Source organism: Pongo pygmaeus, chromosome 6 (assembly GCF_028885625.2).
Source record: "Pongo pygmaeus isolate AG05252 chromosome 6, NHGRI_mPonPyg2-v2.0_pri, whole genome shotgun sequence".
NCBI lineage: Eukaryota > Metazoa > Chordata > Mammalia > Primates > Hominidae > Pongo > Pongo pygmaeus.
In genome coordinates, this window is record NC_072379.2 from 128,901,766 (window position 1) to 128,927,210 (window position 25,445).

General features: G+C 44.8%; 1 protein-coding gene across 3 annotated transcripts in view; it reads right to left on the reverse strand.

Moving 5' to 3' along the window:
• Positions 1 to 1,038: 1,038 nt before the first annotated feature.
• The window catches only part of ZC3HC1 (zinc finger C3HC-type containing 1), a 34,236-nt gene continuing 9,829 nt past the window's right edge, over positions 1,039 to 25,445 (reverse strand). For 2 of the 3 annotated variants that reach the window (XM_054497261.2, XM_063668457.1), the window contains 8 exons: positions 24,811 to 24,945; positions 23,346 to 23,429; positions 11,630 to 11,757; positions 8,901 to 9,055; positions 7,014 to 7,257; positions 6,263 to 6,475; positions 5,068 to 5,274; positions 1,039 to 1,479 (listed from right to left, as the gene is read on the reverse strand). In XM_054497261.2, coding sequence (XP_054353236.1) covers positions 1,411 to 1,479; positions 5,068 to 5,274; positions 6,263 to 6,475; positions 7,014 to 7,257; positions 8,901 to 9,055; positions 11,630 to 11,757; positions 23,346 to 23,429; positions 24,811 to 24,945 — 1,235 coding nt within the window. In that variant the 3' untranslated portion in view covers positions 1,039 to 1,410. Of the gene's footprint in view, positions 1,480 to 5,067; positions 5,275 to 6,262; positions 6,476 to 7,013; positions 7,258 to 8,900; positions 9,056 to 11,629; positions 11,758 to 23,345; positions 23,430 to 24,810; positions 24,962 to 25,445 lie in introns of all 3 variants that reach the window. The other variant, XM_054497260.1, reaches the window with a different exon arrangement.

Genomic DNA, 25,445 nt, shown 5'->3' on the forward strand with positions numbered 1-25,445 from the left:
TATGTAGGAGAAAAGTTATATATATATATATAAATATATATATATAAAAAATATATAATATATATAAAAATATAAATATATATAAAAATATAAATAAATAAATAAATATAAATATAGATATATAAATATATATATAAATAAATAAATATAAATATATATAAATATATATATAAATATATATATATATAATGAGATGGAGTCTCGCTCTGTCACCCAGGCTGGAGTGCAGCGGATGATCTCAGCTCGCTGTAGCTTCCACCTCCTGGGTTCAAACGATTCTCCTGTCTCAGCCTCTCCAGTAGCTGGGACTCCAGGCACCTGTCACCACGCCCCACTAATTTTTGTATTTTTAGTAGAGATAGGGTTTCACTATGTTGGCCAGGTTGGTTTTGAACTCTTGACCTCAAGTGATCCGCCCACCTTGGCCTCCCAAAGTGCTAGGATTACAGGTGTGAGCTAACACATCTGGCCTAGGTTCTATTTTTTAGAGATTAAACTATGAGTAAAATATTATGTCTGTTATTTTCTTTAAAATACTTCAGTACAAAAGTATAAAACAAAACAATCTTAGTGATTAAAACATGACATATCAGAGAATAATCACTTTCTAGCCTTTGCTAGGTCATGGTTACTTTATCAGTGGGCAGTTCAGGGTCAACCTTCTCTACCACAAAAACTGATGATCCCTCAAAAGCAACGAGTCTTGGGGAAGCCCAACTGGGGGAGTCATGCATTCAATGGCACATGGAGAGGGGTCTCTTCTGAAGTGCCTTCCTCCCCATTACATTGTTTTATTCTGTTATTATCAAAGCAAGGAGAAAATTATCAGTTTATCATTCACTATAACAACACACCAGGAAATTTCCTGATGGCATAATGAAAATCATCTTGCTTTTGGTTTAGGAAAGATTATACCTCCTTGACTGGAATAACAAATTTTAGGCTTTGCAGCCAATCTGAAAATCAAAAGTTGAATGTTCCACTGAAGTTTCTCCGGCCCACAAGGCAAGGGGGAAAACAGTTCTCCAACAATGAGAATCGTAGCAAATATTTTATTAATACACACTGTCACAGTCCTGGGATAGAAGAGTCCTCAGAACACGGCTCCACATTGAAGATGCTGAAATGGGTGGTCAGGTCCTTAGTCTTCCTTCTAGTCTGTTAACCCCACACTCCTTTAACAGAACCATGCTTGCTGCCCTTACCCTGTCCACATCCCTGAAAGGAAACGGGTCTCCCTCAGCCAGATGCAGATAGTTGACACTCACTGCCTTTGCTACGGCAGGGGGCTCCTTATGATTAACCCAGAACAGGAAAAACTTAGCGTCAGTTGACCAAAAGGAACTCAGCCTTAATTTTTCAAAAAGTCACTCTCATTCCAGCTATCTCCAGGAAGGCGCTGGAATATCTTCAGCATGAGCACAGAGATTCCCACTGCCGAAATATTCGGAATACTTTCCTTGATTTCTCAGAGAGACTCTGTAGGTAGAAAAGCTTATTATTAGTGATTACGTTCTTTTATAGAGACAAAGCATAGATCATTTGTCCCACAATGATCTGGATATGTCTAGGACTAAGTAAAAATTCATTTTGTAGAATGCTATACATAATGTATACCTAAAGTCAGACTAAAGATCAAGGGGCCAACGTTCTACTGTCAGACTCCTGTTAACACACTCTGAGCCTCTAAGACACGGCTTGTATCTTCCCTTCAGGCATCTGTATCTGTCCTCATCTTTGTACTTGAGGATGACACTTCTTCTGACTTGCCGTTAGTGCAGCATATGTTTTGCACTGGCTTTTCTTTTTTTTTGAGACGGAGTCTCGCTCTGTCGCCCAGGATGCAGTGCAGTGGTGCAATCTTGGCTCACTGCAAGCTCTGCCTCTCGGGTTCACGCCATTCTCCTGCCTCAGCCTCCCCAGTAGCTGGGACTACAGGCGCCTGCCAACACGCCTGGCTAATTTTTTGTATTTTTAGTAGAGACGGGGTCTCACCGTGTTAGCCAGGATGGTCTCCATCTCCTGACCTCGTGATCCGCCTGCCTCAGCCTCCCAAAGTGCTGGGATTACAGGCATGAGCCACCGCGCCCAGCCTGCACTGGTTTTTCATTCATGATGCTGAATTGGCCCTAGTTCATTATTTTTTGTGAATAAGTACTTATGTGATGCCTAACTGAGGTTAACAGTATAAACCAAGGACAACTAATAAAAACACAGTTGAATGGCCCCTATGAGTTTAAGCTCTGGCCTTGGTCTTCACCACTTTTATATTTTAGTCGGCAGTGCTAATAATAGGAAGAATCTCACTGCCATCTGATCATGCCAATGAAGTACTCTGAGATTCTGAGAAATGGTGGTAAAGGGAGACAAAGTAATTCATTAGGAGACAAAAGCTCTTGGTGAATCAGAACACTTGGTTCTGTCTGCCTTTGAGAGTCACAATAAAGAGCAAATATTCCACGCAGAAAGGGTCTCAGTGAGAGTACAAAGAATGTCTAGCAAGATGATCCACAGTTACCGCCAGTTTCTCATATGACGCTTTCACAGGTTTTTTTTTTTTTTGAGACAGAGTCTCGCTCTGTCGCCAGGCTGGAGTGCTGTGGCACAATCTCATCTCACTGCAACCTCTTGACTCCCTGGTTCAAGCGATTCTCCTGCCTCAGCCTCCTGAGTAGCTGGGATTACAGGCATGTACCACCACGCCCGGCTAATTTTTGTATTTTTAGTACAGATGGAGTTTCACCATGTTGGCCAGGATGGTCTCGATCTCCTGACCTCATGATCTGCCTGCCTCGGCCTCCCAAAGTGCTGGGATTACACGCGTGAGCCACCGTGCCCGGCCCACTTTCACAGTTTTTTAAAAATCTATCCTCTTTGAGGATGTTTCAGTAAGTTCCAGGAGGAAAAAGTTTGAACTCTTACTAATGACTGAGGGAAATTTAGTTAATAGAGTGACAAAGTTGAAAGAAACATGAGTTGAAAAAATAGTATACACTTTCTTCTTTTTTTTTTTTTTTTTTGAAAGGGAGTCTCACTCTGTTGCCCACACTGGAGTGTAGTAGTGCGATCTCGGCTCACTGCAACCTCCACCTCCCAATTCTCCTGCCTCAGCCTCTGGAGTAGCTGGGATTACAGGTGCACGCCAACAGTCCTGGCTAATTTTTGTATTTTCAGTAGAGATGAGGTTTTGCCATGTTGGCCAGGCTGGTCTCGAACTCCTGACCTCAGGTGATTCCCGTGCCTCACCATCCCAAAGTGCTGGGATCACAGGCATGAGCCACTGCGCCTGGCCTCAGTATATACTTTTTTTTTTCGAACATCAGGATCCTTTACCACACAGTCTCACTAAGCTTTCTAGCTTCGTCACAGCAGCTGTCAGAAGGTTAAAAGACACACTACAAAAAAAAAAAGTCCTGGAATCCAGGGCCAATTATAAGGCCAACTTTTCCCACAACAAAACAAAAACAAAACCCCATGGGCTTTCTTTTTCGTATGGCAGTGACAGAGAGGAGTCTTATTGAAAACTGCCAATGTACTAGTTCCTGAAGATCTAGGCAGAGAAATGCAGATTTTTTTTTTTTCTGTGAAAACTTGGAAAACCTTCACCTGCATATTTACTATGGGTACTAATATACATTTATTTTTATTTTTTATTTTTTTTGAGACAGAGTCTCTCTCTGAAGCCCAGGCTGGAGTGCAATGGCATGATCTTGGCTCACTGCAACCTCCGCCTCCTGGGTTCAAGCGATTCTCTAGCCTCAGCCTCCCAAGTAGCTGGGATTAAAGGTGCCTGCCACCACACCTGGCTTATTTATTTTTTTGTATTGTTAGTAGAGACGAGGTTTCACCATGTTGGCCAGGTTGTCTCAAACTCTTGACCTCAGGTGATCCATTCACCTTGGCCTCCCAAAGTGCTAGGATTACAGGCATGAGCCACCGTGCCTGGCCATGCAATTTTGGACTTTTAGCATTACTATAGTTCCCTCCAGTGGAATCCTGTAACCCTAGAAAACCATGACTCTAGGAGTGCTGCTCGTAAATATCTGCTGACAAGTATTATTTTACTTTGTCCTTGAAAGTTATAGACTATGGTCAGAAATTGTTACCAGTTACAAGGAAAATTTGGGAGTGAGCCAGCCAAGGACAGAACCCAGTTTTCATGATTCCGTATTACCCAGCCTATCACTTCCAATCTTTACACAGAGCAAACACTTGACTTTTCTTCTCAGTTGTCACCCACATTTGTAACCCACAGCAGTCATGGCTGCAATGGCTAGCAGAGTCACAGTCTGGGCTGTGGAACAGAGTAAAGTAATGTGCCCAGCTTGCGGAATGAAACCATCATCTTGGTGTCAGAGCCCAGTGCTCCAAACAGCTAAGTTAACTGGCCAGGCTCCAAGTGCAAGTGACAGCAACTGAAAGAAAAAGCAGCTGTCTGCAACATGAGGCCGGAGCAGCTGCCTGTTCATCTATTTCTGTTTCTGTACTCCTTTTCTACTTGGAGTCATTTTATTTAGGAGAACAAAATAAATTTATCAGAACTTGATGGAATGCCACATGCTAAACTGCAGAAAGACGAACTGGTTCTATGCCTAATCCCTAGGACGAAAGCAGAATGAGTCTAACTTGATGTATAAGCCAGGCACAGTGGCTCATGCCTGTAATCCCAGCACTTTGGGAGGCTGAGGCAGGTATATTACCTGAGGTCAGGAGTTTGAGACCAGCCTGGTCAACATGGTGAAACTCCATCTATTAAAAATACAAAATTAGCCAGGTGTGGTGGCAGGCGCCTGTAATCCCAGCTACTTGGGAAGCTAAGGCAGGAGAATTGCTTGAACCCAGGAGGCGGAGGTTGCAGTGAGCTGAGATCGCGCCATTGGACTCCAGCCTGGGCAACAAGAACGAGACTCCATCTCAAAAAACAAACAAACAAACAAACCAAAAAACCCAAATAACTTGACGTATGAAAGCTGAAGGCAGGCAGGGTGCTAATTATAGGCCCAGCCTCTGCTCCTCCTCCCATAAACAGCAAGTGCTGCCCACACACAAGGCAGTGGCTTATCTCACCATGGAGTCCGTTTCAGCTGGCTGACTAGACTGTTTGTGGGCCAAGAGGATGGTCAGCACTGCTTTCCAGCCTGGCTCTGCTGGGGCGCTGGCATCTGGTTCAGTTCCACCATTCTCCCTGCTTTCTTTGCCAAGCGTGACATTCACCCAAGGGCACCAGTCTCTATGCTGAGAGGTGGGATCAAAGAAGCTTCGGGAAGATGTGTCCTGAGGAAGAAGAAAAAGAAATAGCATTCATGGGTAGATGCTATGTAAGTTCAGGGAGGCACTGCTGTTAGTTATCAAGTCCAGAATCTCACAACTACCCATACTTCGAGTGTTTATGCTCTCCTTCAAACTTTGCCTACACACTTTCCTCTCATTTTCTTTATTTTTTCACTCCTTTTGTGTTAAACAAACTATACCTTATCACAAGGGATAAGGGATACCCAACCCCCAGGCCATGGATGGGTACCAGGTCGCACAGCAGGAGGTGAGCAGCAGGCAGGGAAGCAAAGGTTCATCTGAATTTATAGCCGCTCCCCACTGTTTGCATTACCAAGCCTGAGCTCTGCCTCCTGTCAGATCAGCAGTGGCATTAGATTCTCATAGGAGCAGGAACCCTACTGTGAACTGCACATGTGAGGGATCTAGACTTCGGGCTCCTTATGAGAGTCTGACACCTGACGATCTGTCACTGTTTCCCGTCACCCCCAGATGAGATCATCTAGTTGCAGGAAAACAAGCTGTGGGTTCCCACTGATTCTATATTATGGTGAGTTGTACAATTATTTCATTATATATTACAATATAATAATAATAGAAATAAAGTACACAATACATGTAATGTGCTTATATCATCCCGAAACCATCCTACCAACCGTGGTCCATGGAAAAATGGTCTTCCATGAAAACAGTCCCTGGTGCCAAAAAGGTTGGGGACCACTGCCGTATCGGGTTTGTCCCCGTATCACACTGCTGTTCCATTTGCTTGAAATATCTTATTATTTCTCCAGAATCCACTCCAAAGGAACAAAAAGAAGCAAAAAACATGACTGACATTTTTTCCCTTTGGTCACCCAACTTTAAACTTATTCACATGGTCTACTTTTTGCATTGGACCATGGAAGGGCTCATGCCTGCTTCTCCATGCTGCCCAGGGAGGACCCAACATGCTGTTTATGCTCAGCCACTGCTACATGTGAAGTGGACTCACCGAACTGCTGGAGGAGCAGAGGCGAGCTCGCTTGGCTTTCCGCAGAGGGCTAGATGGTACCTCCAGGCCAGAGGGGTCTCCTGTTCCCATGCTTCGGGTCACTGGGCGAGTTCTGGTGGTGGGGCTAGCAGCCTCTGGCTCAGGACGGTCAACGGGACTGGAAGAGTCCCAGCTCCGAGTTCGAGAGACAATGGGACCAGGGCTCTTTTCAGCCTGAAGAAAAGGGGAGATAATGGAAGTACACGAATGATATTAATGATTATGGTCAGAAATACTTATTTCTTTAATCTTTTTTCTTTTTTTTTTTTGAGACAGAGTCTCGCTTTGTTGCCAAGGCTGGAGAGCAGTGAGGCGATCTTGGCTCACTGCAACCTCTGCCTCCCGAGTTCAAGTGATTCTCCTGCCTCAGCCTCCCAAGCAGCTGGGATTACAGGTGCCTGCCACCACGCCTGGCTAATTTTTGCATTTTTGGTAGAGATGGGGTTTCACCATGTTGGCCAGACTGGTCTCAAACTCCTGACCTCAAGTGATCCGCCTGCCTCAGTCTCCTGAAGTGCTGGGATTACAGGTGTGAGCCACCAGTTCTGGCTGAATTTAGCTTCTCCATTAGTGAACAGAAACACTATGTGGTATTGTAACCAATGTAGTGGGAAGTGAAACCTATCCACCTAAATTAATTTCCAACTTTCTAACAACAACACTTTGCCAAGAATGTTGTTTAAAAGTCCACCCCAAACAAGCTAAGGCATACCTGCTCTGAGCCTGGGAAGAAAGTGGCATCCTGGCTCCGGGTCATCATCCTCCGAGGAGATTCAGGCACCAGAGGTAAGCGCTCTGGTCGCCCCTCAAGGCCTGGGATGGGGGAGCTGGTCAGGCCAAAGGATGCATCCAGGTCAGTCATGGACGATTCAATCTGCTGGAAGCCCCAGAGCCCCACCTTCCTCATACACTGCGAACATGTTATCAGGGAGAGCTGCATGGGTTCCAAAGAGGAACTAGATAGGAATGAAAAAGAAAGAGAGTTTTCTCAAAGTGTAACATTTCCAAATGACTAAGTGTAATGTCTCGTGAGTATGCTTTATCTCATCCAATTTCTGGAACAGTCCAGTGGACAGGGAACCATGTCCTATCAGAGCCTCTGTGCTCCAATCTCAGGACCCAGCTTCATACTTCATCATCTCTCACATATTTCCCATAGAAAGACCGCGGGTTCTTAGTGTGCTCTCTATGGTAAGACTGTTTTGCAGGCATGTTTTAAAAGTTTCTCGGCCGAGTGTGGTGGCTCATGCCTGTAATCCCAGCACTTTGGGAGGCCAAGGTGGGTGGATCACGTGAGGTCAGGAGTTTGAGACCAGCCTGACCAACAACAACAACAACAAAAAGGTTTCTTCTGTCCCTCTTTTTTTTTTTTTTTTTTGAGACAGAGTTTAGCTCTTGTTGCCCAGGCTGGAGTGCAATGGTGCGATCTCGGCTCACTGCAACCTCCGCCTCCCGGGTTCAAGTGATTCTCCTGCCTCAGCCTCCTGAGTAGCTGGGATTACAGGCACCTGCCACCATGCCCAGCTAATTTTTGTATTTTTAGTAGAGATGGGGTTTCACCATGTTGGCCAGGCTGGTCTCAAATTCCTGACCTCAGGTGATCCGCCCGCCTTGGCCTCCCAAAGTGCTGGGATTACAGGTGTCAGCCACCGTACCCGCCCTCTCTTGTCCCTCTTAAAGTCTTTTCCCTTTAAACAAAAAACATTCCTTAATCTACCAAAGACAGCATATTTAAAATAAATCAAGATTTATTTACTGTCAGAACCAATCTTGATTTATTTTAAATATGCTCTCTTTGGTAGATTAAGGATAGTGGGAGTCTATGCCAAATTGAGCAGCTGGAATGGAAATAGCAACATGGGGGCCTAGAAGACTCCAGCTGGTGTTTCCTATGGTAGTTTTTATCAATTAAGCGGATTTTTCTTCCTTTCTAAAAATAGAAAAGAACTTCCTTTCTATTTTTCCTTCTTAAAAATAGAAAAGAGCTTATTTTCTTTCCATTTTTAGAAAGGAGGTTCACTGTTTATAGAACACAAATTCAGCCGGGCGCGGTGGCTCACACCTGTAATCCCAGCACTTTGGGAGGCCGAGACGGGCAGAACACGAGGTCAGGAGATCGAGACCATCCTGGCTAACACGGTGAAACCCCGTCTCTACTAAAAATAAAAAAAATTAGCTGGGCGTGTGGCAGGCGCCTGTAGTCCCAGCTACTCAGGAGGCTGAGACAGGAGAATGGCGTGAACCCAGGAGGTGGAGCTTGCAGTGAGCTGAGATCGCGCCACTGCACTCCAGCCTGGGCGACAGAATGAGACTCCGTCTCAAAAAAAGAAAAAAAAAAAGAACACAAATTCCCAGTTGAGAAGCACAGTACAAGAAACAAAGTTCAGTTGTGAACACCAAGAATTCCTGAATTCCAGTTCTGGTTTTGTTACTAATTCTTATTATCCATTCTCCTCGCACCATCCCCCACCCAGTTTTTCTTTGTCTCTTTTTCTCACGGGAAACACCATGTGATTTCTAAATACGATTAGTGACTGATGTATATGGGTGTAATGCTGTTGTCATGGTTCATGTCTCCGGGCAAAATTCGCTGACTCACCTACATGCCCAGCCACACACGGAGAGAATACAGGCAGTGACGTGGACTTGGATGTCTGAGCCTAATTTGGTTGCAGTTTTTCTCTCGTCAGTTCGGTGATCAAGTTCATCTTCAAGCAGGTGTAGGAGAAGACTGATCTTGTCTTCTGTCAAGCACTACAAGGGAGCCAAGTAAAAAACTTCATTTCAACCACCATAAAAAGAAACATTACACATTATAACATATCTAGATGGTACAAGCCGAAAATCAGGAAGGAAATTACAAACATGAAGATAGTTCTCTTCACAGAGAACAAATACTTCCAGGACAGGGCCATAGTATCACACAGAAGCTTTCTGAATTGCCCTGAATCTGCTGACTGAGAAAGATGGAGTCTCCCTGGAACTGCCAAAACTCTTGTTAGTACTAAATTGTTTTCAATTTACCAGCTGCAGATTTTCCCTGAAACCTGCAAACTTCAAACCCAAATAGTGAAAACAAATTACTGCTTGTGTCTTAGCCTGATGCTAAATTTACTTAAACATTAAAGAGGCTGGGCGTGGTGGCTCACGCCTGTAATCCCAGCACTTTGGGAGGCCAAGGCAGGCGGATCACAAGGTCAGGAGATCGAGACCATCCTGGCTAACATGGTGAAACCCCGTCTCTACTAAAAATACAAAAAATTGGCTGGGCATGGTGGCGGGTGCCTGTAGTCCCAGCTACTCGGGAGGCTAGCTGAGGCAGGAGAATGGCGTGAACCTGGGAGGCAGAGCTTGCAGTGAGCCGAGATTGCGCCACTGCACTCCAGCCTGGGCAAATGAGCAAGACTCCATCTCAAAAAAAAAAAAAAAAAAAAATTAAAAAAAAATTTTAGAGATGGGGGTCTCACTATGTTGGCCATGCTGGTCTTGAACTCCTGAGCTCAAGCAATCCTCCTACCTCAGCCTCCTGAGTAGCTGGGACTACAGGCATGCATCACTGTGCCCCAGGCTCTAAATTTACTTTTTAACAGAACAACAAAGCTTGTTAGACTTTTTGTTCTAAGAAAAATAAGGAACTATGACCAGGTGGAAAAAAAAATTGCCTTGGCTAGGGACAGGGTTATATTCATAATAAGCATCAGAGGTTAATAGTTTCAGTCTATGGCCATACCACCCTGAACGCGTCCAATCTCATCTGATCTCGGAAGCTAAGCAGGGTCAGGCCTGGTTAGTACCTGGAGGGGAGTTTGGGAGGTTAACAGTTTGATGCTAAAACCCATACAACTCTCTTAATTTGAAGAGGCTACTATTTCCTACAGTAAAGCTTGTCTTCATGGAGTACCCACAGGGTGATTATATGGAACAGTAAATATTCAGTTTCAAAGTACAGATTGACTAGAGCATTTATTTTATTTTATTTTTGAGACGGAGTTTCGCTCTTGTTGCCCAGGCTGGAGTGCAATGGTGCGACCTCAGCTCACTGCAACCTCTGTCTCCCAGGTTCAAGCAATTTTCCTGCCTCAGCCTCCCGGGTAGCTGGGACTACAGGAACAAACCACCATGCCCGGCTAATTTTTTGTATTTTTAATAGAGATGGGGTTTCACCATGTTGGCCAGGCTGGTCTCGAACTCCTGACCTCAGGTGATCTGCCCACCTCAGCCTCCCAAAGTGCCGGGATTACAGGCATGAGCCACTGTGCCTGGGCTGACTAGAGCATTTAAACATTTCTACTCACGAGGAGAAAGGAGTCTGTTACTTTTTTTGAAAAATGATGGCTGGGCGCGGTGGCTCACGCCTGTAATCCCACTTTGGGAGGCCCAGGCGGGCGGATCACGAAGTCAGGAGATTGAGAACATCCTGGCCAACATGGTGAAACCCTGTCTCTACTAAAAATACAAAAATTAGCTGGGCGTGGTCACACGCGCCTGTAATCCCAGCTACTTGGGAGGCTGAGGCAGGAGAATCGCTTGAACCTGGGAGGCGGAGGTTGCAATGAGCCAAGATCGCCACTGCACTACAGCCTGGCGACAGAACGAGACTCTGTCTCAAAAAAAAAAAAAAGATATGCAATAAACCATATGCAGTCACATTTCAGTATTTTCTGTTAAATAGTTTAAGTGGGCTGGGTGTGCCGGCTCATGCCTGTAATCCCAGCACTTTGAGAGGCCAAGGTGGGTGGATCACCTGAGGTCAGGAGTTTGAGAACAGCCTGACCAATATGGTGAAACCCCGTCTCTACTAAAAATACAAAAACTAGACAGGTGTGGTGGCAGACGCCTGTAATCCTAGCTACTCAGGAGGCTGAGGCAGGAGAATTGCATGGACCCAGGAGGCGGAGGTTGCAGTGAGCTGAGATTACACCATTGCACTCCAGCCTGGGAGACAGAAAGAGACTCGGTCTCAAAATAATAATAATTATTATTATTTAAGTAATAAATCAAGATAAAATTGAATTTATGGGAAGCATATATTCAGTGCAAACTTGAATCTATGCTTCCAGGTTACAACCCTAAAACTTGGCCCAAATAAACTCTCTGCTTATATACATATATGTTAAATTGAATCTATGCCATTTAAAAAAACATACCTAAACGTTCAAATGGAACTCTCAACTGTCACCTTCCTGGTGGAGACTGAAAAGGTCAGCTGAGAGACAGAGAAGCAGTTCTCTTCACAGCAATTGCCTCTTCTTGTCATTAAAAGAAATGCTTCAGGTATAAATGCTGGCAACAACTGGAGGCCATTGTAGCCTAGTCAGGAAAACTCACCATAGTTTTCAAGTCCTCCGGCCTTAGGGAAGGAAGCTGGAGGTCCAAGTGACAAAGGCTTTGAAAACGATCTAGGAATTCACTAACAAGAATAGCAGGCTCTTCCAGGGGCAACATCCCAAATCGGTCTGTGGAAAAAGTAAACTGGAAGATTATATTGGTGTAAACTGTAAAAAATAAAAAACACGGCCAGGCATGGTGGCTCATGCCTGTAATTCTAGCACTTTGGAAGCCCAAGGCGGGCAGATCACCTGAGGTCAGGAGTTCAAGACCAACCTAGCCAACATGGTGAAACCCCTGTCTCTACTAAAAATACAAAAAATTAGCCAGGCATGGTGGCACGTGCCTGTAATCCCAGCTACTCGGGAGGCTGAGACAGGAGAATCACTTGAACCCAGGAGGCAGAGGCTGCAATGAGGCTGAGATCGTGCCACTGCGCTCCAGCCTTGGCAACAGAGAGAGACTGTCTCAAAAAAATAATAATAAAATAAAATAAATAAAAAACACGTATTGAATGATTGAGGAAATGTAGTAAAATTGATGAGCTATTTGATGGTGTCAGGAAATTATTGTTTTTCATTTTGATGGGGCTGTAATGATACTACTGAGACCATGTTTAAAAAGTAGAATCCATATTTTTTATATTTTGAAATATTTAGATAAAATGGCATAGTATGTGGGACTGAACTTCAAAACAATGCAGAGGGGCAGGGTGTTAGGTGTTAGGAATATAGAAGAAACAAGATCGGCCATGAGTTGATCATTGTTGAAGTTGAGTGATGGGGTTTCATTATTTATATTATTCCATGTACTTCTATATATGTTTGAAATTGTTACCTTAAGAAAGAGAAAACAAAACAGAGTTAGTGGAGGTGGATGCTTAAATAGGCGAAAAGGCTTAAAGAACCATCATTTTATAACTACCAAGTTATAACTTACTGTGAGCTAAGAACGAAAAAAATGGCATGTTCCTAAAGTCTACACAAGAGATACAAAAAGGCTTGCATTATAAGGTGAAGCTTAACTCGGTACCAGAGTAAATAAAGTATACAATTAGGAATTCTACTGGTAATACCTAAGTTGGAAAAGAAAGAATCTGCCTGAAATCTAAGCAGTGTGGAAACTGATTATATACTATAGTATAATTATCTCTGGCATTACCCAATTCATCTACTGCATACTTGGTACACTGGTACAAAGGCAAATGATGAGGGCAGAAAGGCCTTGCTAAGCTACTTCCTAAAGAGGTCAGTCTAGTAGGCCTAGAATGAAGTAGAAACTACACTGAATCCGTTTTTTTTTTTTTTTCCCGAGACAGAGTTTTTGCTCTGTCGCCCAGGCTGGAGTGCAATGGTGCGATCTCGGCTCACTGCAACCTCTGCCTCCCAGGTTCAAGCAATTCTCCTGCCTCAGCCTCCCGAGTAGCTGGGATTATAGGTGCCTGCCACCACACCTGGCTAATTTTCCTATTTTTAATAAAGACAGGGTTTCATCATGTTGGCCAGGCTGATCTTGAACTCTTGGCCTCAGGTGATCCACCCGCCTTGGCCTCCCAAAGTGCTGAGATTACAGGCGTGAGTCACCGCACCCAGCCCTGAATCAGCTTTAATAAAGAATGGAAACACATTTTGGAAGAGATTTCATAGGAAAAGTGAAGATAGAACATGTTATCCTAGCCCGATCGTCTAAAAAGTAGGAAGCCACTCGACTCACCGGTCTTCTCTCAGCCTCAAATTAACATTTAGTTGCTCAACAGCACTATAAGGCAGCCCCGCAGGCTACAAAGATGAGACACACATTCAACACCCTTAAGTCACTCATAATCTAATATGGAAGCCAGACATACAATGCAATTACAGTGTGATGTGTTATAACAACAGTAAAGAGAGACCATTATGAGAGTGTACAACAGGGATACAGCAGATACTATTGGCTGTTCACCCAGCTATCTCCTGCTCCTGCCTTGCTAGCAGAAGCAAGGTTTTGTTTGGTGTCTTGTCTTTCTCACAGGGTAAATTCTTGACTTGTCTCTACCAATCACAACAGCAGCGTTTTCCTTAACAGTGACCCATTTAGGAAGGGATATTTGATCCAGTTGTGGCAAATAGACAGGAAAGGTGTTGGGCTGGAGGGATTCTGTGGCTACGGGAAGGCTAGATGGCATTTGCACATGACTCTTCAAACTGCTGCCATCAAGAAACCTTGAGAGGAACTAGTTTTAGAACAAGACGACATGCTTCTTGTAAGGACTGGGTCCTTGGTGCTATCTCTGAGCCAATAAATTAACCAACCCTGCAGGAATCCTACTTTCTTTTCAAAGCTATTTTATTTTTTGAGACAGTCTTGCTCTGTTGCCCAGGCTAAAGTGCAGGGGCATGATCTTGGCTCACTGCAACCTCCACCTCCTGGGTTCAAATGATTCTTGTGCCTCACCCTCCTGAGTAGCTGGGATTACAGGTATGTGTCACCATGCCCGGCTATTTTTTTTTTTGTATTTTTGGTAGAGACGGGGTTTTGCCATGTTAGCCAGGCTAGTCTCGAACTCCTGGCCTCATGTGATCTGCCTGCCTCGGACTCCCAAAGTGCTGGGATTACAGATGTGAGCCACTGCACCTGGCAATTCTCTTTTTTTTAAATAAGAATTTTTAATTTTTTGTCTTAGCTAGGAGCGAACATAAAGCTATCTTGGCTTTTATTTTTTTTTTTTTTAATTTTTTTGAGACGGAGTTTCACTTTTGTCGCTCAGGCTAGAGTGCAATGGTGCAATCTCAGCTCATTGCAGCGTCCACCTCCCGGGTTCAAGCAATTCTCCCGCCTCAGTCTCCCAAGAAGCTGGGACTACAGGCGTGAGTAATTTTTGTATTTTTAGTAGAGAGGGGGTTTCGCCATGCTGGCCAGGCTGGTCCCAAACTCCCGACCTCGGGTGATCCACCCGCCTTGGCCTCCCAAAGTGCGAGGATTACAGGCATGAGGCACTGCACCCGGCCGTTTTGTTATTTTTTTTTTTTTCTTTTTGAGACAGAGTCTCGCTCTGTCGCCAGGCTGGAGTGCAGTGGCACAATCTTGGCTCACTGCAACCTCCGCCTCCCGAGTTCAAGTGATTCTCCTGCCTCAGCCTCCCGAGTAGCTGGGACTACAGGTGCCTGCCACCACGCCCAGCTAATTTTTTACATTTTTAGTAGAGATGGGGCTTCACCATGTTGGCCAGGATGGTCTCCATCTCTTGACCTCGTATTCCGCCTGCCTTGGCCTCCCAAAGTGCTGGGATTACAGGCGTGAGCCACTGCGCCTGGCCCATTTTGTGATGTTTTAACTCTTGTTTCCATCTTCCCTTCCCCAGCTCAGCTCTGTGGTAGCCTTGAAAACCCACATCCCAGCGGGGCGTGGTGGCTCACGCCTGTAATCCTAGCACTTTGGGAGGCCAAGGCGGGTGGATCACCTGAGGTTGGGAGTTTGAGACCAGCCTGACCAACATGGAGAAACCCCGTCTCTACTAAAAATACAAAATTAGCCGGGCATGGTGGCGCATGCCTGTAATCCCAGCTACTTGGGAGGCTGAGGCAGAATTGCTTGAACCCGGGAGGCGGAGGTTTGGTGAGCCGAGATTGTGCCATTGCACTCCAGCCTGGGCAACAAGAGCAAAACTCCATCTCAAAAAAAAGAAAAAAGAAAACCAATATCCCCACAATCATGGTGAAAACCAGTAACTTAGCAGTCACCGGAGAGCATAGAAAAGAGGTGGAGCTCCTCCAAAGCCCCATTCCAGAGAACCACCATTATTTGATCTGTGTGGCAGTTGCCTAGAACATTATACTGTCCCAGTGAGAACACCCTTTTCCCCAGACAGGTTTTCAAAAATGATCATTGGCAACTGTTTAACATCACAGTTGCTTTGAGGCAGCAGTATGAGTTGGAGCAAGTAACAAGCTGACCAAAAACCTTTAAAGCTGGAAAATGAAATGTCCATAGGCAGACTTGAAAGGCTCTGACATATTCCCTGGAATCTAGAAGGACATGTGCAAGTATAGAGCTATACACATGCCCAGCAAAGACCTGAAAAGGCCCTAAGCTCTCATCTCTGGCTGATGCTGAGGTTCTGCACAAGCAGGAAGTGAAGGCTAACACAGAACTGCAAACTGCCTGCTTGACTACGGAAAGTGTGCTCCCCCCACCACACACAGAGCTCCTTGGCAAGACTGGGGAACTTATTTGTTCCAGGCATTTAAAGAAATCTCTGTCCAATCGTCCTGTGAAAGTTGATTTTGAGGCCGGGCACAGTGGCTCACGCCTGTAATCCCAACACTTTGGGAGGCTGAGGTGGGCGGATCACGAGGTCAGCAGTTCAAGACCAGCCTGGCCAACATGGTGAAACGCTGTCTCTACTAAAAATACAAAAATTAGCCAGGCATGGTGGTGGGTGCCTGTAATCCTAGCTACTCGGGAGGCTGAGACAGGAGAATTGCTTGAACCTGGGAGGTGGAGGTTGCAGTGAGCTGAGACCACGCCATTGCACTCCAGCCTGGGCAACAGAGCAAGATTTCATCTAAAAAAAAAAAAAAGTAAGTTGGTTTTGATAATTTTTGTAAGTGTTCTTTTTGCTCTCATAGAAGATTTTCAGATGCCCTTCCTCCACCATCCCCACTGAAGACATCCTACACAGATTGAGACAAGAAACATGAATTTGAGGCCAGGTACAATTGCTCATGACTGTAATCCTAACATTTTGGGAGGCTGAGGTAGGAGGATCACTTGAAGTCAGGAGTTTGAGATCAGCCTGGGCAATATAGTGAGAGCCCATCCATCTCTACCAAAAAAAAAAAAAAAAAATTAGCTGGATGTGGTGGCATACGCCTGTAGTCACAGTTATTCAGGAGGATTGCTTAAGCCCAGGAATTCAAAGCTGCAGTGAGCTATGATTGTGCCACTGCACTGTAGCCTGGGAGAGAGAGAGAGGAGAGAGAAACATATACTTGATAGAAGAAATGGAAGGGAGGAAGGAAGGAAGGAAGGGAGGGAGGGAAGGAGGGAGGGAGGGGAAGAGGAGAAGGGGGGAAGGGAAGGAGGGAAGGGAGGGAGGGAAGGGAAGGAGGGGAAGGAAAAGAAAGAAGGGAAGGAAGGGAAAGATGGGAAGGAAGGGAAGGAGGAAGGGAGGGAATGGACTCCCTGATAGAAGAAATAATACTTACAAATATATCAGTGCTCTCCTGCTTACTAAAATTAATTTTTAAAATTAATTATTATTAGCCAGGTGGCACTTGTAAGCCCAGCTACTCTGGATACTGAGGCAGAAGTATCACTTGAACCCAAGAGTTCAAGGTCAGTCTGGGCAATAGAGAGAGACCCCATCTTTTTCCTTTGCTGCAGTGCAGTGGTGCAATCATGGTTCACCACAGCCTTAACCTCCCAGGCTTACGCGATCTTGCCACCTCAGCTTCCCGAGTAGCTGGGACCATAGATATGCGTAACCATGCCCAGCTAATTTTTTGTATTTTTTGTAGAGATGGGGTTTTACTATATTGTCCAGTCTGGTCTTGAATTCCTGGACTCAAGCAATCCGCCCACTTCAGCCTCCGAAAGTGCTGGGACTACCCTGGCTGCATTTTAGTTTAATTGTAATGATTATTCTCTTATTTGAGTTTCAGATATTCACAAGTGGGGTAATGGATCTCCTTTAAGCTGGCTATTCTATTCTTTTAGCATTGTCTGTAGCATTTCTGTAGCATTCTTTTTTTTTTTTTTTTCGAGACGGAGTCTTGCTCTGTCGCCCAGGCTGGAGTGCAGTGACATGACCTCGGCTCACTGCAGCCTCTGCTTCCTGGGTTCAAGCAATTCTCCTGCCTCAGCCTCCCAAGTAGCTGGGACTACAGGCACGTGCCACCATGCTTGGCTTGTTTTTTGTATTTGCAGTAGAGATGGGGTTTCACTGTGTTAGCCAGGATGGTCTCAAACTCCTGACCTCGTGATCTGCCTACCTCGGTTACCCAAAGTGCTGGGCTTACAGGCGTTAGCCACCACGCCTGGCCTGTCTGTAGCATTCTTGAAAGCATTCTTGCTTTCTAGCAACAACAGGATATTCTCGATCCAAGTTGATTTATTGTCCTTGCCCCAAGACATGGAATCAGCAACTCTCCAAAGAGCCTGATCCTTTTAATCATAATAGACTAAAATGAGGGACCAAAATCTGGTTGCTAACAATGCAAAGAAGTGTGGGCAGAAGTGCTGCTGTTACTGCATTTGGGCTCCTTCTAATAGCAAAACTGGAAAAGATATTTTTTTAAACAGCCTTACTGAGGTCTAATTGACACAAACTGCACATATATAGGTATACAGTTTGGTAAGTTTTGACGTGCACATCCATGTAGCCATCACTGCTAGGTTTCTATTTTAACACCTTGAGTTTATAATTTATTTTCCCAATTTATTGCTGCATATTATTATTCTATCCTGTTTTTCTTTCATTTTCTTTCTTTCTTTTTTTTTTTTTTTTTAAGAGACAGGGTCGGCTGGGCACGATGGCTCACGCCTGTAATCCCAGCACTTTGGGAGGCCAAGGCGGGCGTATCACGAGGTCAGGAGATTGAGACTATCCTGGCTAACACGGTGAAACCCCGTCTCTACTAAAAATACAAAAAATTAGCCGGGTGTGGTGGCGGGCGCCTGTAGTCCCAGCTACTTGGGAGGCTGAGGCAGGAGAATGTCATGAACCCGGGAGGCGGAGCTTGCAGTGGGCTGAAACCATGCCACTGCACTCTAGCCTGGGCAACAGAGCGAGACTCTGTCTCAAAAAAAAAAAAAAAAAAAAAAGAGACAGGGTCTTGCTCTGTCACGCAGGCTGGAGGGCAGTGACATGATTATAGCTCACTATAACTTCGAATTCCTGGGTTAAAGGGATCCTCATGCCTCAACCTCACGAGTAGCTTAGGATGACAGGGGTATGCCACCACATCTGGCTAATTTTAAAAAATTTTTTCTTTGTAGAGACAGGGTGCCCAGCCTGGTCCCAAACTCCTGGCCCCAAGTGATCCTCCCACCTCGGCCCTGTAAAACACTGGGATTACAGGCATGAGACTCCATGCCTGGCTGGGGTTATTACCTTAAGTCCTTTTATGTCTTCTAAGTTTAGTTCTTTGCCTCAAGACTTACCCCTTACAGTTTGTACTCTACCCTAGTTCATGTTATCTATAACATCTCTTCCTTCAAAAAATCTCGTAGCTTCTCATCACATACATTTAATAAAATCATGGTTTGGCCACTGTTTACACTTTGGTCTTCTCTTCTATTCTCCCCACAGGGACACTGTGAGCCAGCCCTGTGAAACTATTACAGCATTCCCCAAATGTACCATCCTTTGGCCTTTTGCTTTTACCTACTGTTGCTGGTCTTTCAAATTCAGCCTAGAGGCCAGGCACGGTGGCTCACGCTTGTAATCGTAGCACTTTGGGAGGCCGAGGAGAGTGGATCATTTGAGGTCAGGAGTTCAAGACCAGCCTGGCTAACATAGTGAAACCCCATCTCTACTAAAAATACAAAACTTAGCCAGGTGGTAGCGGCATGCACCTGTAATCCCAGGTACTCGGGGGTGCTGAGGCAGGAGAATCGCTTGAGCCTGGGAAGAGGAGGTTGTGGTGAGCTGAGATTGAGCCACTGCACTCAAGTCTGGGTGACAGAGTGAGATCATCTCAAAAAAAAAAAACAAAAAACAGCCGAGTGAAGTGGCTTCCTTCTTCAAAAAATCTTGTAGTTTCTCACCTGAACCTGGGAGGCGGAGGTTGCAGTAAGCCCTGTGAAACTATTCAGCATTCCCCAAATATACCAGCACTTTCTTTTTTTTAAATGGAGTCTCGCTGTGTCGTCCAGGCTGGAGTGCAGTGTTCAAGTGATTCTCCTGCCTCAGCATCCCCTAGTAGCTGGGATTACAGGCATGCGCCACCACGCCCGGCCAATTTTTTTGTATTTTTAGTAGAGATGGGGTTTCACCATATTGGCCAGGCTGGTCTCGAACTCCTGACCTTGTGGTCCTCCCGCCTTGGCCTTCCAGACTGCTGGGATCACAGGTGTGAGGCATCGCGCCTCGCCACTTTGCCTTTTTTCTTGGACTGTATTGCAGAATGTGGATTTGGAGTTAGTGGTCCTGAAGCACTTATTTTGCCACCCACAGATTAAGATTTTCCTTCACAGGCTACACTTCAAGGTCTCAACACTTTGAAGTCTCCTCTTATGGGGCATCCAGTCTAACCCTCTGGCTTGCTACTTAGCAACGGGTGTTCTGTGATGGGGTGATTTGGAGGGAAGGAGTCTGCCCCTTTCTGAGCCACTACAGTGAAGCCATTTGATCGGAGCCTAGGTGGGAGAGATATTTTAATAGATAAACATTCTAGCTTTGATTTTTCTGAAGAGAAATATGCCTGTTTTTTTTTTTTTTTTCACAATTCAGGGGTTTTTCTTTGGTGCACTTGTTGACTCTGTATGAATTTGCAATCCAAGGGAAAAGTTGGAGAAAGAACAAAGTTGGCTTTAAAGATCAAGGTAAGGCTGGGAGCGGTGGCTCACACCTGTAATCCCAGCACTTTGGGAGGCATAGGCAGGTGGATCACCTGAGGACAGGAGTTCAAGACAGCCTGGCCAAAATGGTGAAACCTCGTCACTACTAAAAATAACACTTTGGGAGGCTGAGGCAGGAGAATCGCTTGAACTCAGGAGGGAAAAATTAGCCAGGCACGGTGGTGGGCACCTGTAATCCCAGCTACTCAGAAGGCTGAGGCAGGAGAATTGCCTGAACCCAAGAAGCGGAGGTTGCAGTGAGCCAAGATCGCACCACTGCACTCTAGCCTGGGTGACAAAGTGAGACTCCATCTCAAAATAAAATAAAATGTTTAAAGAAATTTAATTTAGTTTATAATTATTGGGAAATGTTAGAATAAAATTACCTTCAAAATTATTAGTTTTGCTTAATAAATTTAAGCATAAAGTGAAATAATTGAGTGTTCTTTTATCCACACAAATGTCCTTTGAATGTTAAAGAACCAAACCAGGGATCATATAATTGAAAGGTCAGATCTAAGATCTATGTAGGAGGTAGAATGGCTAGGTCAAAGTGGGTGATGATAGAGAAGAGCATCTAAAGTGACTTTCAGGTTTCTGGCTAGGACAACTGGATGGGAAGTCAGTGCCATTTGCCAAGATGGAGAAAGTTTTAGGTATAAGATGAAGAGTTCAGTTTTATACACATTGAGTTCCAGGTACCTATAATATTAAGTGGAAATGTTTAGAAGGTAGATATGAGTCAAGCTCAAAAGAGAGGTCTGGATAGGAATTAGAGGTCTCCGAGGTGGTAGGTGAAGTTATGAATGAGATCAGGAAAGCAAAATGTATAGTGACAAGAGTTGGGAATCACCAGTAGAGCCCTGGGCAGACCTTAAAAACTTGGACGGCCGGGGGCGGGGGCTCACGCCTACAGGCCTCCCAGCGCTTTTGGATGCCAAGGCAGGCGGATCATTTGAGGTTAGGAGTTCAAGACCAGCCTGGCCAACATGGTGAAACCCTGTCTCTACTAAAAATACAAATATTAGCCGGGTGTGGTGGCACGCGCCTGTAGTCCCAGCTACTCGGGAGGCTGAGGCAGAAGAATTGCTTGAACCCGGGAAGTAAAGGTTGCAGTGAGCCTAGACTGAGCCATTGCAGCACTCCAGCCTGGGCGACAGAGCAAGACTCCATCTCAAGGGAAAAAAAAAAAAAAAAAAAAATACTTGGCCTGAGTGCACTAGACAAGGATGGAATCAAATCCTCATAGGACCAAGTTTTGTTATACAATACAGGTAAATAACTAGTAAGTCCTAGCTATTTCAACAGCAGGAAATCCTTATTATACAATCATCTTCACTTAAACAATTTTATTTAATAATCCCTTTTCTACCACCCTTTCATTGATCAAAGGTAGAGGGGAATCTCTGGTTATTTTCAATCTATTTTTTCCTTTTAGTGGTAAATCATGGAATATTCCTAGCCATCAGTGACCCTGGAATTAGCCTGCCATCCTACTGAAATAAAAAATATACCTATATGGCACTGATTCCTGGTCAAGGCATGAAATATACAGATGAATAGTGTTGCTTTTTAACTATGGGTCTTAAAGAATTTTTTACACTTGCTCTTAGATTCCCCACCAGAGGGCTCTGCTGTTGAAGCTGTTTACTTAGCAGGAATATGCCTACGTTATCAACAAAATATTTTTTATTTTTCACAGAGATGAGGTCTTACTGTATTTATTGCTTGGGCTGGTCTCAAACTCCTGAACTCAAGCGATCCTCCTGTCTTGGCCTCCCAGTGTTAGGATTATGGTTGGGAGCCACTGTGCCTGGCTGATGAACAAAATATTTTTAAAAACCCAGTTGAGATTACACTTTGGGCTCTCTTATTCCAAAGTGTTCTGTGCACACATCAGTAGTTCCTGATTCAAGGGAGAGTATGTCCTCTCATGGCCCTTATACAGACAGGAAATAGGAGGTTGGACCTGGCCTCCCCAGACAGGCAGCCTGTGGCTGTGATGACACCCTTACTTCAGTGCTGTTGTGATAGTGTACTGTTTTACTGTAATAAACTGCAGATTTGTGATCACTCTCACTTGGGGTCCTGTGAGTCTTCTTTAGCAAATGAACCCTGTTTAACTTCCACCATTATTGCTGTTAGTATTCCCTCTACAGGAAGCCTAGGTAGAACATGGCGTTGCTTGGTGTGGTGGGAAAAGAAGAGGGTTTGAAATCAGATTAAACTTAATTATAGCTTCTCTCTAGTTGGTTTTAAGACCTCTGATTCTTAGTTTCCTCACCTAAATGAACTGGGTTGTGGCCGGGCACAGTGGCTGACGGCTGTAATCTCAGCAGTTTGGGAGGCCAAGGCAGGCAGATCACCTGAGGTCAGGAGTTTGAGCCCAGCCTAGCCAACATGGTGAAACCCCATCTCTACAAAATATTTTAAAAATTAGCAGGGTGTGGCAGCGTGCACCTGTAATCCCAGCTACTTGGGAGGCTGAGGCAGGAGAATCGCTTGAACCTCGGAGGTGGAGGCTGCAGTGAGCTGAGATTGTGCCACCTCACTCCAGCCTGGGTGAAAGAGCGAGGCTCTGTCTCAAAAAAAAAGAACTGAGTTGGCAATATCTACCTCCCAGGGCCCCTGTAACGATTAAATGGGATAATGCATATATAAGTCTAAAGCCTTAAGCATGTCAAATGCACTTCATGAAGCTAAGTAATAACACAAGTGAATATAAGTTTTTCTGGAAATAATGCAAATAGAAAAGGAGAAAAAGAGGCCGGGTGCAGTGGATCACCCCTGTAATCCCAGCACTTTGGGAGGCCGAGATGGGCGGATCATCTGAGGTCAAGAGTTCGAGACCAGAGTGACCAACATGGTAAAACCCCATCTCTATTAAAAATACAAAATTAGCTGGGCGTGGTGGCACACGCCTGTAATTCTAGCAACTCTGGAGGCTGAGGCAGGAGAATCGCTTGAACGCGGGAGGCGGAGGTTGCAGTGAGCCAAGATCACACCACTGTACTCCAGCCTGGGCAACAAGAGTGAAACTCCATCTCAAAAAAAAAAAAAAAAAGAAAAGGAGAAAAAGAAACTTCAAAGACTAGGTTTTCACAAACAAATAGACAATATTAGAAATGCAATGACGAAGGAAAAATGGTGAAGAGGAATTCTCAAAAATAAGTACCTGGGGATGGGCTGTCTGGCCAGAAACAGAACTTCTCATGGGCAGTACACAAGGCTTTCTTCAGCTCAGCACATCGTTGCTTATCTGAAATCCACATAAACAGCAACACCTTAAAAAACACTATATAGATTCAGAATCCAATGAATGGCCTCTAAGAGTAGAGATTTAACTAAAAATAAGAGAATTTTAAAATGTGAAAATATTAGCAAGTACATAATCTTAATATTTTCCACAAAACAGGTTCTAAATTGAGATCCTAAGATCAACAAAGGAGATACCATGTATCTTATTTTTATTTTTTATTTTTTTGAGACAGAGTCTTGCTCTGTCACCCAGACTTAAGTGCAGTGGTGCAATCTTGGCTCATTGCAACCTCCATCTCCCAGGCTCAAGCAATGCTCCTGCCTCAGCCACCTGAGTAGTGTTTTGTATTTTTAGTAGAAATGGGGTTTCACCATGTTGGTCAGGCTGGTCTCAAACTCCCAGCCTCACGTGATCCACCCATTTCAGCCTCCTCAAGTGCTGGGATTACAGGCGTGAGCAACTGCACCCGGCCCCCATGTATCTTATAAAGCAGAGCATTCCAAAGTGTGAGCCTTCATAAAAGTCCTTTGTCACTCTTTGTCTAGAAGTATAAATTTTGGAATAATAAAGTAAACATGCTGCTGTTACCTAGATTACATTAAGTCAAGTCCATGCTGCAGTAGCTAGCTTAGTTAAAAAAAAAAAAAAAATGCCGGGCACAGTGGCTCACGCCTGTAATCCCAGCACTTTGGGAGACCGAGGTGGGTGGATCACGAGGTCAGGAGATCAAGACCATCCTGGCTAACATGGTGAAATCCCATCTCTACTAAAAATACAAAAAATTAGCCAGGCATGGTAGCAGGCGCCTGTAGTCCCAGCTACTCGGGAGGCTCAGGCAGGAGAATGGTATGAACCCGGGAGGCGGAACTTGCAGTGAGCCGAGATCGCACCACTGCACCCCAGCCTGGGCGACAGAGCCAGACTCTGTCTTAAAAAAAAAAAAAAAAAAAAAAGACTGGCCAGGCACTATGGCTTACCCCTGTAATCCCTGCACTTTAGGATGCCAAGGTGGGCAGATCACTTGAGCTCAGGAGTTCAAGACTAGCCCGGGCAACATGGTAAAACCCCATGTCTACAAAAAAACAAAAATCAGCCAGGTGTAGTGACACTGCGCCTGTAATCCCAGCTACTTGGGAGGCTAAGGAAAGATCGCTTGAGCCCAGGAGGTTGAGGCTGCAGTGAGTTGTAATTGCACTATTACATTTCGCTCAGCCTGGGCAACAAGCAAGACCCCATCTCAAAAAAAAAAAAGATTAAAAAAAAAAAAGATTGAAGTACACATTTTTTGATCCAACTAAAATGACCTTTTTTTCCCCCCCAGAAAACCCGGATAGTATATATTTGAGTGAGGAGAAAAATGTAATTTGTACCTTATACTTACATCTGTCAAAGTCAAAAGCTGGTTGTAAACTGGCACAGAGAAAAGCTTGACAGCTAGAGCACTTGAGCATATCACATTCCACTGTGACCCAGCCATATTTTGCACAGACGAGTGGAGACAGCTCGGGGGGCTTACCTGCCCATTTCAAAGAGTATCCATGTTAAGAAAAACAACACCGCAAATATATATATGTATGTGTGTGTGTGTGTGTGTGTATATATACATACACTGTTTTTTTTTTTTTTTAGAAAAGTTCTCACTCTGTCACCCAGGCTGGAGTGCAGTGGCATGACCTAAGCTCACTACAACCTCACCCTCTCAGGTTCAAGCAATTCTCCCACCTCAGCCTCCCAAGTAGCTGGGACCACAGGTGCACACCACCACACCCAGCTAATTTTTGTATTTTTTGGTAGAGATGGGGTTTCACCATGTTGCTCAGGCTGGCTTGAACTCCTGACCTCAGATGATCTGCCCACCTTGGCCTCCCAAAGGGCTGGAATCACAGGTGAACACTGCAAGTATATTAAAATGAATAAGTCATAAATTACAATCTTAACTCATTCTTTTTTTTTTTTTGAGACAGAGTCTTGCTCTGTCACCCTGGCTGGAGTGCAATGGCACAGTCTCAGCTCAGT